General features: G+C 34.5%; 1 protein-coding gene across 2 annotated transcripts in view; it reads right to left on the reverse strand.

The window, feature by feature from the left end:
- Rhp (GTP-Rho-binding protein rhophilin) overlaps nt 1-15,855 on the reverse strand; it is a 288,568-nt gene extending 272,713 nt beyond the window's left edge. The window contains exon 1 of one of the 2 annotated variants that reach the window (XM_090398531.1): nt 15,703-15,855. Coding sequence is in view for 1 of the 2 variants with exons in the window: in XM_090398532.1 (XP_090254658.1) it covers nt 15,703-15,720 (18 nt within the window). In the remaining variant the exon portion in view is untranslated. The remainder of the gene's footprint in view (nt 1-15,702) is intronic. The other variant, XM_090398532.1, reaches the window with a different exon arrangement.
- Between the last annotated feature and the right edge of the window lie 798 nt (nt 15,856-16,653).

The following is a 16,653-nucleotide window of genomic DNA, read 5'->3' on the forward strand; positions in this document are numbered from 1 at the left end:
GAAAGAATGCAATTATAGCGTCTAGTGGATAGAAGGAAGAGGGGAGACATGATGGAGACGCATAAATTGGTAAGGATATTAACAGATTAACGTACACGATATTTTTCATAGAATATCTGAAGACTTGGGAAGAACGAAGCGTTTTTTTTGCATGGAGAATGGTTGGGTGATTGGAATGCATTGCCTGAGGGAATGCAGTGAATGCAAGGACGTTATAAATGCATTTAAGTCGAGGTACGATGAACTGTGCATGTGAGAGTGGGACTCCCACGATGAGTGTCTTGACTCCATGAAAGTCTGTTGATAATGATAATAATAAAAAATAATATTAAATTATGAACAGATCGAGAAATTGTCCGATTTTCTGATATTAGGTCACTTAAATTTTTGGTGTAAAAGTTTTCTTAGATTACTTATATACATTTAATAATGATACATAAAAAATTCCATTCCTCTGCTAATCCATCTATTTCGTAGTTAAACTGCGAATTATCATTTAATTCTCGTATATTTTTTATGGTCAATCGTAACCACAAGTTATTCAACCTCTACTATATTAACACTATGAACTGTCGGAAACGTGAGTTTTAGAAGAATTTGATAACGTTGGATTTGAAAACCTGTAAACTGTATACTCTTCAGGAAATATAAGAAGGAAGCCTGTTCCAAACGACAGTAGCAGAATGAATGAAGGAGGAAGAAAAGTTTAGGTTTTGAGTTTAGAGTTGAAATGTGAAGAATAGACGCTTCGTGTCTTTACGACGCAGAGTGGGAAAATTACGGACGTTAATTCTTAGAACCTGAAAGATTTATAAATTACTGATGCCAATTCTTAGAATCAAATAGCATCAATAACCAAAGAATATTAAAAAAAAAAAAAAAAAAGAGGAAATTCTCAATTGGACGCTGTCTAGTTACGCTGAATATCAAAACGAGCATGCGCAAAATGTAACCATTCAGACGGAAAGATCAAAGCAAGCGTGATTGGGAAAAAGTCAAATGAGTAGTAATCGAAAACGCTAAAATATCAGCCGTTGAGATCGGGAAGGTTTTGGGAGATTTGCCTTATACAAAGATTAATATTTAAATATAGAATTTTACATAGATGCCTTTTCTGTTGTTTTGTGATTTATTTATTGTAATAACAAACAAACAGCATGTGCATAGCACTAGTATATATATATTTTTCCTATTTAAAAATGTCTGTTGCGTAAGTTGGACTCAAAAGGAGAGAAAGTCTGTGTGTGTGTGTGTGTGTGTGTGTGTGTGTGTGTGTGTGTGTGTGTGTGTGTGTGTGTGTGTGTGTGTGTGTGTGTGTGTGTGTGTGTGTGTGTGTGTGTGTGTGTGTGTGTGTGTGTGTGTGTTCTCTGGTGTGTCACTCCAAAGAAATTAATATCAGATATTATTGATAATTCAAGATAATTAACATTACGAGACACTAATTTCCTATCAACAAAGTTCTTTCAAACTGGACTATTACGGACATCCCGCCGTGAGCATGGATGTTTGTGATTGTCTTTGAAAATACTAGTGGTGGTTCTGGTGGGCAGTAGATGGCGTCGGTGTGGATGATGAGGTTCGCTGTAGCTGGTGGAGACGGAGAGTTGTAGAGTCCTCCCTCGATGAGTCTTTGGACTCCCTAGAGGTGTCACGTAATAATAATAATAATAATAATAATAATAATAATAATAATAATAAATAATATCTCTTATTAAATCATCCCAGACGTTATCATCGAATTGCTAATATGTATCTTCAAGGATACTATGTGATTGGAAAAGCAATATTCTGAAAATTATCCTTTATTCTATTTATCCAAAATCCAAATTTATCCAAGTTATTTAATTTATATATATATATATAAAACTTTCTGTCAACGCGGGGAGCTTAGTCGATAGTTCGGATCTTGCTAGGACACGAGTGATTGTGAATTTCTGATCTCCAAGTGTGGCAATCACTTATGAGAGGTCGAAGCGGATTGAAAAAGTAAACGTACCATGTTTAATCTCTAGACGAGGGCTCCTGTATTATCTAATAGTTAACATGCCCATTGTATTAAAAATGTATGCTTCTAACTTTTCGTCAATGAGACTACTGAAAATTAAGTTGTTAAATAGATATTAACAATTTTACACATGTCTATTCCAACAGAAATAACTTTCCCTGTTTCTATTCTAACTCAGCTTCAGTTGAATAGCACGTAAACGTCCCTTGCTTCTAGACAGAATTTAACCCACCGTCATTCTAACTTAAAGGATGTCGTAGCTTCTAACGGAATTATGGAAACAGTTGTATAATTTATTAATTCGTAAAAGATTGATTGCACACTTATTCGGCTTGGTTAAATCGAGTTTACTTCACCTCCTAGGGCGAAGCAAACTCGATTACCTCAAATAATAAAGGATAAACTTTCCTTAAAAATATAAGCCAGCGTTTCTAAAAAAAAAATTAGCACTGAGGATAAATAATCCTCAGTAGTCAAGTGTATAACGAATAGATTTAAAATCATAAGCACTTTTTTGGCTATTCTGTATCCGCGTGGTTTAAAAAACAAACAAAAAGAAAAATAAGCGAAGATAAACAGAGTTAGATTACGTAGAAAACACCAGTCGATTTATGACCTTGAGCACGAGTAACTTTTGTCATTACCTTTGGTGCTACTATTATGGCATGTGGTGTGTATTTATTGCATCTGATAACTTTATCAGCGTATGCATTCCAATGATATTAGCCAGTTGCTTGAGCTAGTGGCCAATTTTTATCTTGTCTATCTTCTTTTCCATTTATTTTGCTATGCATCATTAAAGCAACCTTCCTTTACTGCCAGTTAAGTTTACTTTTTCACACACACACACACACACGCACGCACGCACGCACGCACGCACGCACAAAAAAAAAAAAAAGAAAGAAAAAAAAAGTCTAATGCATAAGACAATTAGACCGAAACTGGGTGTTCATAAGTAATTGCACTTGCATAACTTGGGCAAAAAAGAAGGTTTCAAGCATCTTCCGAATATACGGAACATACGAGGAGAAAATTTATTAGAGCAGAAACAAATCCTTTAGAAATTAATATCGTCAATGTTAAATACTCCGATATTACTTCTTTCTATATAATAGGAAGTAAACACGTACACAATCTCCCACTCCTTACGCATATTTTATAGCCACATCAATATTCGAACGAGGTTCGATATATTTTTAGGCTTATACATCCTCACTTACTTGTGAAATTCATTTTACAACTTCGTTCTTATGTTTAAAGAAAAGGAATCTCGAAATAGTAGGCGTTATTGATAAAATGGACCAACATTCAAATTGTAATTAGGCTCGGTCGGATTCATTTCCAACAAAATTTAAAATTTATGTTGAAGACCGTTACGAAGACATTTTGTGTGTGTGTGTGTGTCCGCCTCGAACTAATAGTCACAATCGACGAAAATATTGGCTCTGATCAAAAGCTGCTCTTCTGGTTTCACAATATCACAACACCAATAATGAAGAACACCGAAAACACGAAGCAAAGTTGGTCTGTAAACACTTTAATACAACACGGCGTATATGCCTATCGCGAAGCCTCACGATGCAGGAAATGGGGGGGGGGGGGACTCGTGTAAGGTCCAAATACATATAGACGCATGCGCGCGCACATTTAACGAAAGGAGGGAGAACAGGTGCATTTTCCTCTACACATTGAAACAACTTTGCTGGTAATCGATGTCATGTTTATAAGAAGGAGCAAGTATCTGTTATTTAAAAGGGAAGCGACTGTCTCTGTTTACTTTATGCATTAGTTGTGTCTGTCTGGAGCATAATTCATTTCTTGATTTTGTTGAAATATGGTACAGAGGATGATGCTTGTAAACATGCATAACGAAACATAGAGTTTGAACTGGAAGAATCCTATTAATCACTGAAACTAAAATAGTCCAGGGTTTTAATGGATTCTAAGCGTTACGTATCTATTACATAATTAAAGACACCGATTCGTTTCGTTAGCCTGTTGTCCATAATATATGGACAATAGGCTAACGAACATGGTTATGTCCATATTCGTTATGGACAATAGACGAATATGGACAACTTTGCATCATCATCGTTCGCTGATGATGCAAAGTTGGGTAGGGCGATAGTGAATGCAGAAGATATCAAAATCTTGCAGGATGACTTGGATAGATTGGAGTTCTGGGCTAAGGAGAATGGATGTCAATTTAATGTGGCAAAATGTAAGGTTATGCATTTTGGGGTGAAAAGATTAGCAGCAGTATACCACATTGATGGAACTGTACTCCAGGAGATTGATGAGGCCAGGGACTTGGGAGTGTTGGTGGATAGGGAGATGAAGTTTAGGGGGCACATTGCGAAAGTAGCTAAATCAGCTCATCAACTCACTTGGTTGTTGAAAAATACCTTGACAAGCAGAGAAAAACAAGTTATTGTACCTCTGTACAGCCCTGATAAGACCTCATCTCGACTACTGTGTCCAGATTTGGTCACCTAGGTTCCTTCTTGATGGGGGGGGGGAGAGGATCCAGAGGCGAGTGACTAAGATGATAGCAGGTCTATGGAATGAACCATATGAGAACAGGTTGAAGATTTGTGGGTTGCAGAAATTGGTTGATAGGCGGAAGAGGGGAGATATGATTGAGACATTCAAATTGCTAAAGGGTTTCTATAGGATTAATTCAGAGGATATTTTTGAGATCAGGACTGGTGGTGGGAGAACTAGGGGACATGGAAGCTGGGCAAGAGTGTGGTTAGCAGGGGTGTTAGAGCTGGGTTCTTTACTTTTAGAGTGGTAAATGAGTGGAATAAGCTGCCAGAGTCTGTTGTGGGTGCTATGACGGTGAGTGAATTCAAGACAAGGTATGATAGATACTGTGAGAATGTCGTATAGTTGTGTGGACATGATGTTTAGGGCCTCCCTCGATGAATCTAAGGACTCCCTGGAGTAGCCCGTAATAATAATAATAATAATAATAATAATAATAATAATAATAATAATAATAATAATAATAATAATATCACACACTTCTATATTTCTAAGAATCGATGAGGCACATAGAAAAAAATTACTAATTTACAATTAGTAAAGGTGTAACATTTAATTTGTAACAATAAATTTACTCAAGTAGTAACATTTCATGCACACACGTGGAAATGATAAGACGTAAAGGAAAATCTGGAGGACTCGACAATGGTCGGAAATATTGAATTTCAATAAGATCTGTTCAGAGAGCGGAAGAACAACCTTGCGAAGGGAAGGCTCCTAAGCTTATGTGCATTTTACAAATAGAAATCTGAGGGCTTTTAGAACATCGATTATCATATTTGTGTATTCGTACTCATTCATAAGGTAAGTAAGCGTCTAAAAATGAGTGAGAACTCATTAGATTCATTTTATCTTTTCATCCTTATTCAATTCATTCCTCGACTTAGAGTGAATGATTTTTATTGAAATTCGTTATCTGGAATATCTGGGCCATAGACGCTTGCTTTCAAATAGTATCTCCGATCTAGCAGATTTTATGTCTGTGTTTTTGCAAGTGCATATACTTCATTCAGTTATTAAACGTTTAAATCACTTGTGCGGATTGAAATCGTATCACTGCATGTTCAGCTTATTCGAAGTGACTGCGTGATTATCCTCTCCCCCTCCATCAGTCCGGCTGTTTACGAAGCGCAGGACCGGATTTAAGGTTGTTGTTGTTGTGACCTTTAAGCTATAACTTTTAAGACGTCCCTTCTATTAAACAAATTTTAGATTTAATAGCTTTAAGAAGGTCCTTTTAATGATGCGAGGTCATACTATGCTGAAGCTTGTCTAGCTCATGCTTAAATCCACCCGTGATGAAGCGAATAATAAGTGATTAGAAATAATTTCTGTTTTAGAATTTGATGCGGATGTACATTTCTCACCACGAAATTCATAATTCATGTATATTTTTGTTTGTTTACTATTACTACTTAAACTTGAATTAAATAAAGAATATTATATTATCAGCAAGATGTCAATATAAGTTTAGTTATAATTACATATTACATATATTAATATATTATACTACCAATCTTAATATCTTACTGGTAACATAATATTTTTAATTAAATTTTTTTACTTATATTTCTAATCTAATATAACATAATGCATATATTTTAATATAACATAACAACCTCTGTAGCGCAATTGGTGTGTTGATATGATTAAAAGTTTATATTAAAAGTTTATATAAAACAAATGGAATAAGTAATTGGCTATACAAAACGGAACAACTTAGAATGTAATTATTGTTATGTAACCCTTCTTATGTATTATATATATATATATAAGATGAGGACTGAGATAGAAGTTTATTATTATTATTATTATTATTTATTTATTATAGCTGTAGATTGTAATTTGGGAATACTTCATGATGAAGGCTGTTTCAGAAGACAGAGTTAGATTGCATAAAAGAGTAAGAGGAAAAACAGGTTTGGTGTGTTTGTGATTGCATAGTAAAGAGATGCTGGGCAGCGGCTGCTCTTGATTTAACAAGTTCAACAGAAAGTGGAGGAATGATGGTTGTTGTTGTTGCCAATTGACTGGAGCAGTGATCACGGAAGTACCTGTAGAATAGACACAATGCTGAAACACTGCGTCTATGAGATAGAGGTTGAAGTGAATTTGTAAGAGAGACAGAGGTGGATTATGAGCCTAATTGCTCGCCTCTGAACAGCGTCAAGGATTTTAAGGGCAGTTTTAGATGCACCATACCAAACATGTGAGCAGTATTCTAAGCGTGTGCGGATTTGGAATTTGATTATAGTTAAGAGTTGGTTGGATATAAAATAGTGTCTTAAATGAAAGAGAATGCCTAGTTTCTTGGATGCTGAGGATACTACTGATGGTGTGTTTAGTCTCCTTTGGTCTTACCGTTTATCTCCAGTCTCTCCAGTGGAAAGACTAGAGATGAATGGTTAGTCGAATCAGAGGATCTGATCTTGTCTGATGATTTGTGTCTTACTCAGGACAAGGATAGGTGAGCTGAGAACTTTTTTGCTAGAGAAAAGGCAAGACTGCGTTTTGGTGAGATTGAGCATGATGAGTTTGTCCTCGCCCAATTGAAGAATAGTATGCTTAAGGCACTAGTTGTAGACGATCATGTAGCCTGTAATGTCAGAGTACCGCACGGTTTGTCGAATGAGTAGGATGAGTGGGGAGTACTATCGCCAGCAAGACTGTGGATAGGATTAGTGTTGATTATGAGTAGATCATTTATGTACAGGAAAAGAGAGTAGGTGATAGGACAGAGCTTTAAGGCACTCCAGCATTGGTGTGAAGCTCGAGGAGAGGGAGCCATTACCATGACTCGCAGAGAGCATAAAGCTGGCTACCCAATTACAGAGGATGGCAGGGAGACCAATGGATGGAAATTTATTTAGTAGGCCGAGATGCCACACACGGCAAAAAAACTTTGGAAACGTCAAGCACAACAGCATACGTTTCTCCGAACGTTTCCGTGGCACTGATCCAGTGGTGGGTATGATATAAACTATGAGGTAAGCTGTGGATCTTGAATGCGGAATCCGTACTTGTGGTCGCTGATTAATTGGTGGGTTTCTAAGTAGTGGAGGAGTTGGCTATGATGACTTTTTCCATTATTTTGGAGAAGACAGAGGTGATGGTAATTGGTCAGTAGTCTGACGGTAGACATCTATCACCATTTTTGGGATGCGGGACGGTGTTAGTTCTGAAGTACAATGTTCGACAACAATTGGAGAGATGAATCCTCTCAAGACCGGAAGACTTTTCAGTATCCAAGTTATTTTTAGTGTTATCTGATGTCTTTTTGTCGAAAAACTACAGGAGGCATATGGTGAGTGGATTTCGATATGGTAGGAGGTGATTTCGTTTAATCATCTTTATCTTTGAGTAAATTAACATTGGTGCCATCAGGATGAGAGAGAGAGAGAGAGAGAGAGAGAAAGAGAGAGAAAATGAGAGGAAAGTACAGGAGAGCAGAAGTTGCCTCCAACGGCATTAGCAAGGGACCATAACTCATAGTTTACATTTGGACAGAAGGCAAGTTTTCTGCTGTTGGTCTTTATGAAATCGGATTTGTATCAGCTGATAACTGAATAGCATATATTGCGCGCCAGTACAGATGATCCAATTAAAGTCAAATTTTTTCAGAATTTTCTATTAAAATAAAATTTTCTATTAATAGAAATTTAAAATTTATATTAAAATAGAAATTTAACAGAATTTATATAGGCATATTAACCACCCGGCCAAATTTAACGAATTTTAATATTTAGGATCACTATTAAAATTTTCCTAGCCTTTTCAACTGGAATTTAATGGCACAATAAGGCTAAACAAAAATATATGACAGGTATATAAGAGCAAAACGGTTATTTATGTGTCACTAGTTTTGAAACGCACATTTGTTCTGACTGCCTAAGTTCATTCTTACTTCTTAGCTTATATACTACACGTAGGTAGGTACTTTTGTTTTGTCCAAATTTGGCACAGAAGCCTGTGCGCCTCTGTAAAATGGTATCTTCCTCCAAAGAGATAAAAGACCAGATGAGAAGCTACTACAGGTCTGATTCTAGTCACCAACTAAAGGACCATCTTCTAGATCTTTATTCAGCCGATTTCCAAGTTACTCAATCTTGTGCGTAGGCAAGTTTCCTTCTAAAAATTCAGATTATTAATCCAGCAACCCCAAAAAGCGAGAGTAGAATTCACACTATTTCAGACAATAATGCACACACATACATGCGCATGCGTTAAGGCTGCTATCTTGTGGCAGCAAATACCTGCCATTCTCTCCCTCTCTCTCTCTCTCTCATTCTTTCACAGATTAATTCCAATCACTCTATTGCAAAAGTTCGATTTGTGCCTGATGCCTCTTTTATAGACATTTGTACGGACAGTGTGTGTTGAATGAGCGACCATCATTCCTCCACTTTCTTTCTTCCAAGACTGTAAAAAGAGTAGTTCTGATCAGCATTCATTTTCTGTCCAGCTTCAAGCCAACCAAACCAACTTCTTTTCCTTAATTTTCATTCCATTTACTTCTGTTTTTTTTTTTTGTTTTTTTTTGAAAGAACCTCTCCTTTTACCAATAGGTTCAACTTCAGCTGTTTAAGAAACACATTAATCGATTCTTTCTTTCTCCTTAAATTCTTTCCCACATGCTACACTGATGTCCCATAAATTTCATAACCTTTGATGTACAATGTGATAAAAATATAATAATAATAATAATAAGCATTCTAATGACGTTTTACTTTTTTGTTGCTGATAAGCACTATTCTATAATTAATTTTTCAATAACTGAGAAATCTAGAGGAATTTTTAAACGGAATGTGTCTCTTGGCGTGTATTTGAATGACCTCCGTTCGGCCCTCGTTTGGCTGACAGCACGATCGCGTTCCAACGGCAAGGTTAATTAATTAATCTGTTTGCATAAAAAGTTTAAATTCAAATTGTTCGAAGCACGCAGACAACTCCCCGCTAAATTGAAAATTAAATTTAAAAAAATAAACTACAACTATAGAACCATATTTTATCAAACTAACTTCTTCCCAAGAGAAAGAGTTTTTTCTCATTAAACTCTTTATTATTGAAATAATATTCTTTTATCATTCAAAATTTAATTCCATAAGTTTTGTTGTAAAAAATGTATTTCGTCGTTTAAAAATGTTTCACGTTTGTAATTTAGTCCAACGCAAATGTTGAAAAATAAATACCATCATAAATCATTAAAAACTGACAAAGGTTTTACTTTATCTTTAAATAGGTAAACTTTCTGATGAACTTTTTCTTCCCCTCTTGTTATAGTGATTGCATTCCATCAACCAATTGCCTCCCGGATAATGCCATGCTTTAATATGGCATTGTGTTATGTTATCTATAACTATTTCAATTATTTAAAAAGAAATGACTTCAGCACAGTAATTACATAAAAACGATTAAGAAGAGTGGCTACATGAATTTCCAAAAGAAACGTAATTATAATAATAAAAAACAATACTATCAGTCATTAAAGCTTCAATAATATATACAAAAATAAGCCAAAGAAAAATTTCAGACAGGTTGATCGTGATGAACTGCTATATCTTTCTGAGCAAACAAGAGTATTCCACATCAGTTATCGTAATGGAGAAAATAATCTTAGCATAGATCTACCAATCACTTTTTATCAGAAGTGAAGCTGTGACTTAGTTCCAATAATGTCGATAACAAAACGTACGCACCGTGTTAAATTTCAGCACAACACAGGCACAGGGTATGGTTACAAAAATATCTAGGACAAAGAGATATTCTCAGTAAATATGAAAACTAGACTATGATTCGGACAAATACTATCGCCTAGAAATACTGTACCTCATATCAGACATCGATAATGCAGATTTCCAGAATATAATAATTACAACCTTCTATAACAGACTGAGAAAACAATGAAGTTGAGGGAATAAAAATAATTTAATAATAAAAGATACTTTATAACTAAAGTTCAAGTTGCTTGGGTTTAATTTATAGAGAAATTCTGCTTTTTTTTTTACACGTGAATATAATTCTTCATACAAAGCCCTACACAGTTATCTGATTTGACGCACATCACATGAGGTACCTGAAGGTTCTACTTTGAAGAAGACATTTTAGTAATACTTTTTTTTTTTTTTTGATCGGACTTTGTACATAATATAATATAATATAATATAATATAATATAATATAATATAATATAATATAATATAATATAATATAATATAATATAAATAGCGAAAACAGAAAGATCATGGGAGAGTTCAATGCAACTGCACTTAGACTCGGTTGTTTTCTTTTTAACTGACCGGAAAAAGAAGCATTGGAAGACCAAGAAAGTGATGGCATGAGACCGGAACAGGCCACTTGGCCTAAAATCCATGATAGGAAGAAGAATTGGCCAACTTCAACAACGACACCACACGCAGTGGAGCCAGAGGCTATTATGCTCCCTGTAAAGGAGCAAAATTTGTATCTTAATCATTTGTTGGAAGACATATATATACATACAGTGGTATCTCGCTAATCAGAACCTCTTTAGTCCGAACCCTCCAGTAATCCGAACTGCGGTTTGAAAGAAAAAAAGTTTTATTTATTACGTATTATTATTTTATGTACTATTATTTTTATTTAATAATTATTATTTTAACTATTATTATTTATTTTATTATTATTACAGTACAGTCTTTTTTCATACTGTCGATTGTACGGTTATACAGGAGGCCTATTTTGATTTATTGTGTGTTCACGTTTGCTATTTTATACTGTACAGTAAGTACTGTATTGTCGGCATGGATCATAAAAAGAGGAAATTCAAAACGTCCGTAATTTGGTTAAAAATATAAATCCAGATGTTGAAATTTCACAAACAGATGTTACGGAATGGATTACAGATAGAACCGAAAGTGAATTCGAAATCAAATCAGATGCTGAAATTATAAATATGACGCTACAGAATGAATTAGAAGATGATGATGACAATAAAGAACTCGAAGAAAAAAAAGTAAATCATGAAGAGGCAGCTGACAGTTTTAATATGTGTATAGAATGTGCTAAGCAGAATGATAAGCCATTCCACAAAATTTTGTTGCTAATGCAGCTCCGAGAACAAGCATTCGAAAAAAGTTCAACTTCCAAGAAGCAAAAGAAAATCAGTGACTTTTTTACAAAGAAATAAAAAAACTTTTTTTTTCTCTGTTATTTTGTGAAAGTTTTTTTTTCTGTTGTGTACAAGAAAGTGATATTTTTTACTCAAATTAAGTTATGTACTGAAATATGCAATTTTATTAAATCAGAATCCTCAACAATATAGGTACATAACAAATTAAATTTTTTCCTAAAATAAACTTGTGTACTGAATTATTTTTTTGTTTTACATTACAGTAGTCTTCTTCTATCAGTTAATTTATTTACAGAATTAAATTGATGTACCATTAGAATCTGATTATTTTTGTCTTAAACGCTAATTATTGTTGTCTCTTGGAGGAAAACTCGCTAATTCGAACTTTTCGCTAATCCGAACGAGCACGGTTTTTATTAGTTCGGATTAGCGAGATACCACTATATATATATATATAGTTTTTTTTTTTACCTTGGATAAGTTATATATTAAAGATACCAAGCAATTTTAAATGAAACTTGATTTTAATCCAATTTCCCAAGTAAGTCAAGTTTGCGCCTGTACGTAGTGCAAGTCAGGGAGACTCGGCACGTAGTGCAAGTCCAGGCAACTCGTGGTAAAAGTGGAATAAGCTTTGATCGCTATCCTTGGTATTTACCCTTAATGCAAAGCACATCCCCTAACGGAGATGTATGATGCTATACATTAAAGGCAGGGTCACTACCCAGACCGGTTTCGACCTTTATTGAGGTCTCATCGGTGGGAGTCAGGCTTAAAAAATTGCTTGGTATCTTTAATATATATATGTATATGTTAAAGATACCAAGCAATTTTATAAGCTAGGTTTTAACATATACATATACATGCATATATATATATATATATATATATATATATATATATATATATATATATATATATATATATATATATATATATATATATATATATATATATATTAGTAAATTTTAGTTCGTAGGAAAGGAATTGGAAAACAGACGTTGATGTTTGAGTGTTTAAGTAAGAACACTAGATTATTATCGAGAGGCCTTTTTGGATTTTGAAGTGCTTTTTCCTTCATTTCATTTCCAGGAACCGTAACACTATTTCTCTCACTCCCCTTTTTTTTTTTTCAAGGTTACCTCACATCACTATGGTTTCAACATTCATTTCTTTTCCTCTCTTAACAAGCAATTACTTGGATACTTCGCTAGTCTAAAGTGTAGACAGTAGTTCCTCCTCCCCCCTTATCCGCGGGGGGATACGCTCCAAGACATCCCGCGGATACCTGAAACTGCGGATAGTACCGAACCCTATATATATACTGTTTTTTCTTATACATACACTATGATAAAATGTAATTTTTAAATTAGACACAGTAAGAGATTAACAACAATAACTAATAATAAAAGAGAAGCCTAAAAAAAAAAAAAAATCTGCTGAGGTTGCTAAGATTCCATTCACATTCAGAAAACTTTATTACAGTATGTGAATGGAATCTTAGCAACCTCAGCAGAAAATTTTTTTTTTTTTTTAGGCTTCTCTTTGGCATATACGAATTGTCACATCACTACTCTTGCACTTTGGAGCCATTGTTAAGTAAATAGGGGTTACTTGAACACAATCACCGCGATAGTAGATCTGATAACCGAAAACTACTCAGAACGGCGTGCAATTCCAGATATTCCTGATTTCCGAAAGGCCGCAAAAATGCGTTTAGCTTTTTCCACCTTTGCAACAAGTTGTGTCCTGGTGTTGCACCTCTGGAATCAGCTGAATTGTCTATTATTAAAAGAAAGAACAATACGGCTTCATTCCGGCGATGTAAAATTCTATAGGCAAAGTGGATGTTAGATCTAACATTATTTCAAAGCCGAATGTTTGTAGAAACTATGAAAGTTTCGTAAGTTGACCTGAGAGCTTACGAGAATACAGTTCTCGGCAGTTACCTTAGCTACTTAAGTCAAGTAGGTGGTGTAACTCCGGGATGCCGAGAATTGTATTCTTGTAAGCTCTCAGGTCAACTTACGAAACTTTCATAGTTTCTACAAACATTCGGCTTTGAAATAATGTTAGATCTAACATCCACTTTGCCGATGTTATTATAAATTGTTTATTTCTGGAATTTTCCATTTAATATCTTTGATTGGGGGTTGACCGCGGATAGCGAACCAGCGGATAAAGGGAAGGGGGATTACGGTATAAAGAAGACAAGAAAACTAGATATTAAAGGTACGCTGCTTCTGCTAGTACTATTACTAATAATAATAAATTAAGGATGTTTTATGAATTGAAGATATTCGTATCATTCAGCTGTAGCAGTTATCCGATTTACAATAAGCGCAGACAATACCAACCCTTTTGTAGCTCAATTAGCAACAACAATGTAGAGAGAGAGAGAGAGAGATCTGGATTCGAATTTCATTTACTATACGTGGAACTTTTACCAAGAATTTGTTATCAAATCACCGACTATTCTTATGAGTTTAATCATTAGGACCAAAATTCCATTTGTTTTAACTCCAACTATCAAAATTGAAACTTTATCGGTTCGATATTTTTATTCGCTAGAAACGACAGATAGATTTGAAGCGTTGAATCTAATTAATAGAAAAACTATCCTATCCTTAGGACGGGTTGAGTCCTAAGGGAATATGTCCTAATATATCCTGAAGCTATGGATACTTATTGTCAACTGAGAATTAAGAATCTATAACAGAAGTGAACAAACTTTTCTGCAGAATGGGCAAATTAAAAGTCTAATGTCTTTATGGATCATTATCCAAATGTGAAAATTTCCAGACTGTTAACTGTGCAAAAGACTCATCTTGTATCATGTACAGGAAGTAAACGAAACTTAAAATAGAAACGTTTTCCTTAAATTAATGGAATTAAAACTTAGCAAAATTATTGGAAATAGTAAAATAATAAGTTTTAATTTATTGAAACAATTATTCCATTCACAAAAGCTTTTAAATTTCTAATACATCAGTATTACAAAAGGTTATATAATATGAAATCTCTGCTCTCTAGACTAACCATAAATTGTAGAAGTTTTTAACCATCAGTATTAGTTTCTACCATGAATTTATGATAAAAGTGATAATTCATAGAAGAAGAAGAAGAAAAATATTTTTTATGATGTAGCATTCGTTGCTGTAAACGTTTTCAAAGCACCTCAGAGACTTCAATAAGCAGGGCGGCAGATTTACCCCTGCTTTATGGAGTTTCCATTACTCCATATACGACTCATTACACGTCAAGGATTTAACCCTGACACACAACATGGATTTAATCATCTTATTCTAAAACTACAGATTTGCCGACGTTCTTTTAGAGTAAGATCTGACGTATTCGAATGTAACCTAGACGTACAGAATTTATCACAGGGATTATGTCGAACGACATCAGTATACGTACTCGAAAAGGGCTACTATACAGTTACGTTTATAACGGCTGGTTACATTTCAGTCATTGTTCCGTGTGTGTGTGTGTGTGTGTGTGTGTGTGTGTGCGCGCGTGCTATAGTCGGATTGAGCTTTCATTATTATTTTTGTGTAATATCTATTGAAATAACAGTTATGTGTAAACAGCAAAATGTTAAGAGGATATTTGTTGGACTTTTAAAAACTGTCGTATTATATTAAATGCACGTTTAGAGTTGCTGCTGAGAATGGAGTATGATGTATATTATCACATGTTGTAAACCAAATTCTGATAGATATACAAATAAATAAGAATTTTCTGAGTTTTGCCACAGGGTTCATATTCTTGTTTCGAAATAATCAATCATAATAATGAACACCAGTGTAAATGCTGATCGACTTAGGCCTAAAGGATGCATTACTCATACAATGTTATTTTAAAAGATAAATATGTCACACAGTCTCAATAAATGCTCTGAATAAAGTCGTGCGTAACATTATTCTTTATTGCGGATCAAATCATCAGGATGCATCAATCCGGTTTACATCATATTATGACAAGTTACGTTATCTGTAAATTTGTATTACAAATCAATAGTAGATCCGTAATGAACTTACCAACCACTTAAGCAACATTCTTTATGTAGCCTTGCGAGAAAGCCAATGCTCTCCATCCTTCCAAGTGAATCGGAGCGATGGTGCGAGCAAAGAGTTAGAGAGAAAGTTACATTCATCACTACTCACGATTCTCCACAACGTATCCGTCAAGGATTGCATTCGTGCCATACGCTGCTCTCTTAATACAAAATGTTTTTACACGCCAACAGCTCCGATTACTGGGGTGTAGAATTTTGTATTCGTAAAAATTCTACACCTCAGTAATTGGACACATGATTACCTGACTGAAATTCATGTGTTTTTATTTATCAACACTTCAAATGCGTATGAAGTTTCTGAATTCTACGATAACGAAACCTGAATCCACGAGTAATGCACGTTAAATCCAACTCCTCGTATTACTACCGTGCTACTAATGTTATATGTAACAAAAAAAAAAAAAAGTTAAGCACGAAGCAAATATGCAGAATGCAGCACTCCGTATTTACATACAAATCCTATCTACCAAGATGGTGTGTTTTATTATAAGTTTTTAGTTTTTTTTTAAATTATTATTGTTGTTATTGCATCTTTCAGAGTATCACATCCACCTATCAAGACAGCTTAAATTAGGATAATGAATGGTGTCCCATGTGATAATAGTAAATCAGCGAGTAAAAAAATCTGAAACCCTTTATGTTAGCAGTGACTATTGGATACTCAACACAATAGCAGTTTAAGCTTTTAGAGGTTTGTTGATAAACTGTTTGAAACAAAACTTTCCCAATTTGAAAATATCTTCTAATGTCTCCAAAATATCTTTGGAGGATATATCCAATATATCATCCAAAAATATCCGCTGACTATAAGAACAGAAAAGAACTTTATTAATGTGGCTAACCACAAAGATGATTTTGATTTATTCGCAGAGTGGCACTTTTTTTTTTTCTTTGCCACGTCGCACAGCCCATG

Source organism: Typopeltis vanoorti, chromosome 9, assembly GCF_054136105.1.
Source record: "Typopeltis vanoorti isolate ZY-2024b chromosome 9, IOZ_Tvanoo_1.0, whole genome shotgun sequence".
Classification (NCBI taxonomy): Eukaryota; Metazoa; Arthropoda; class Arachnida; order Uropygi; family Thelyphonidae; genus Typopeltis; species Typopeltis vanoorti.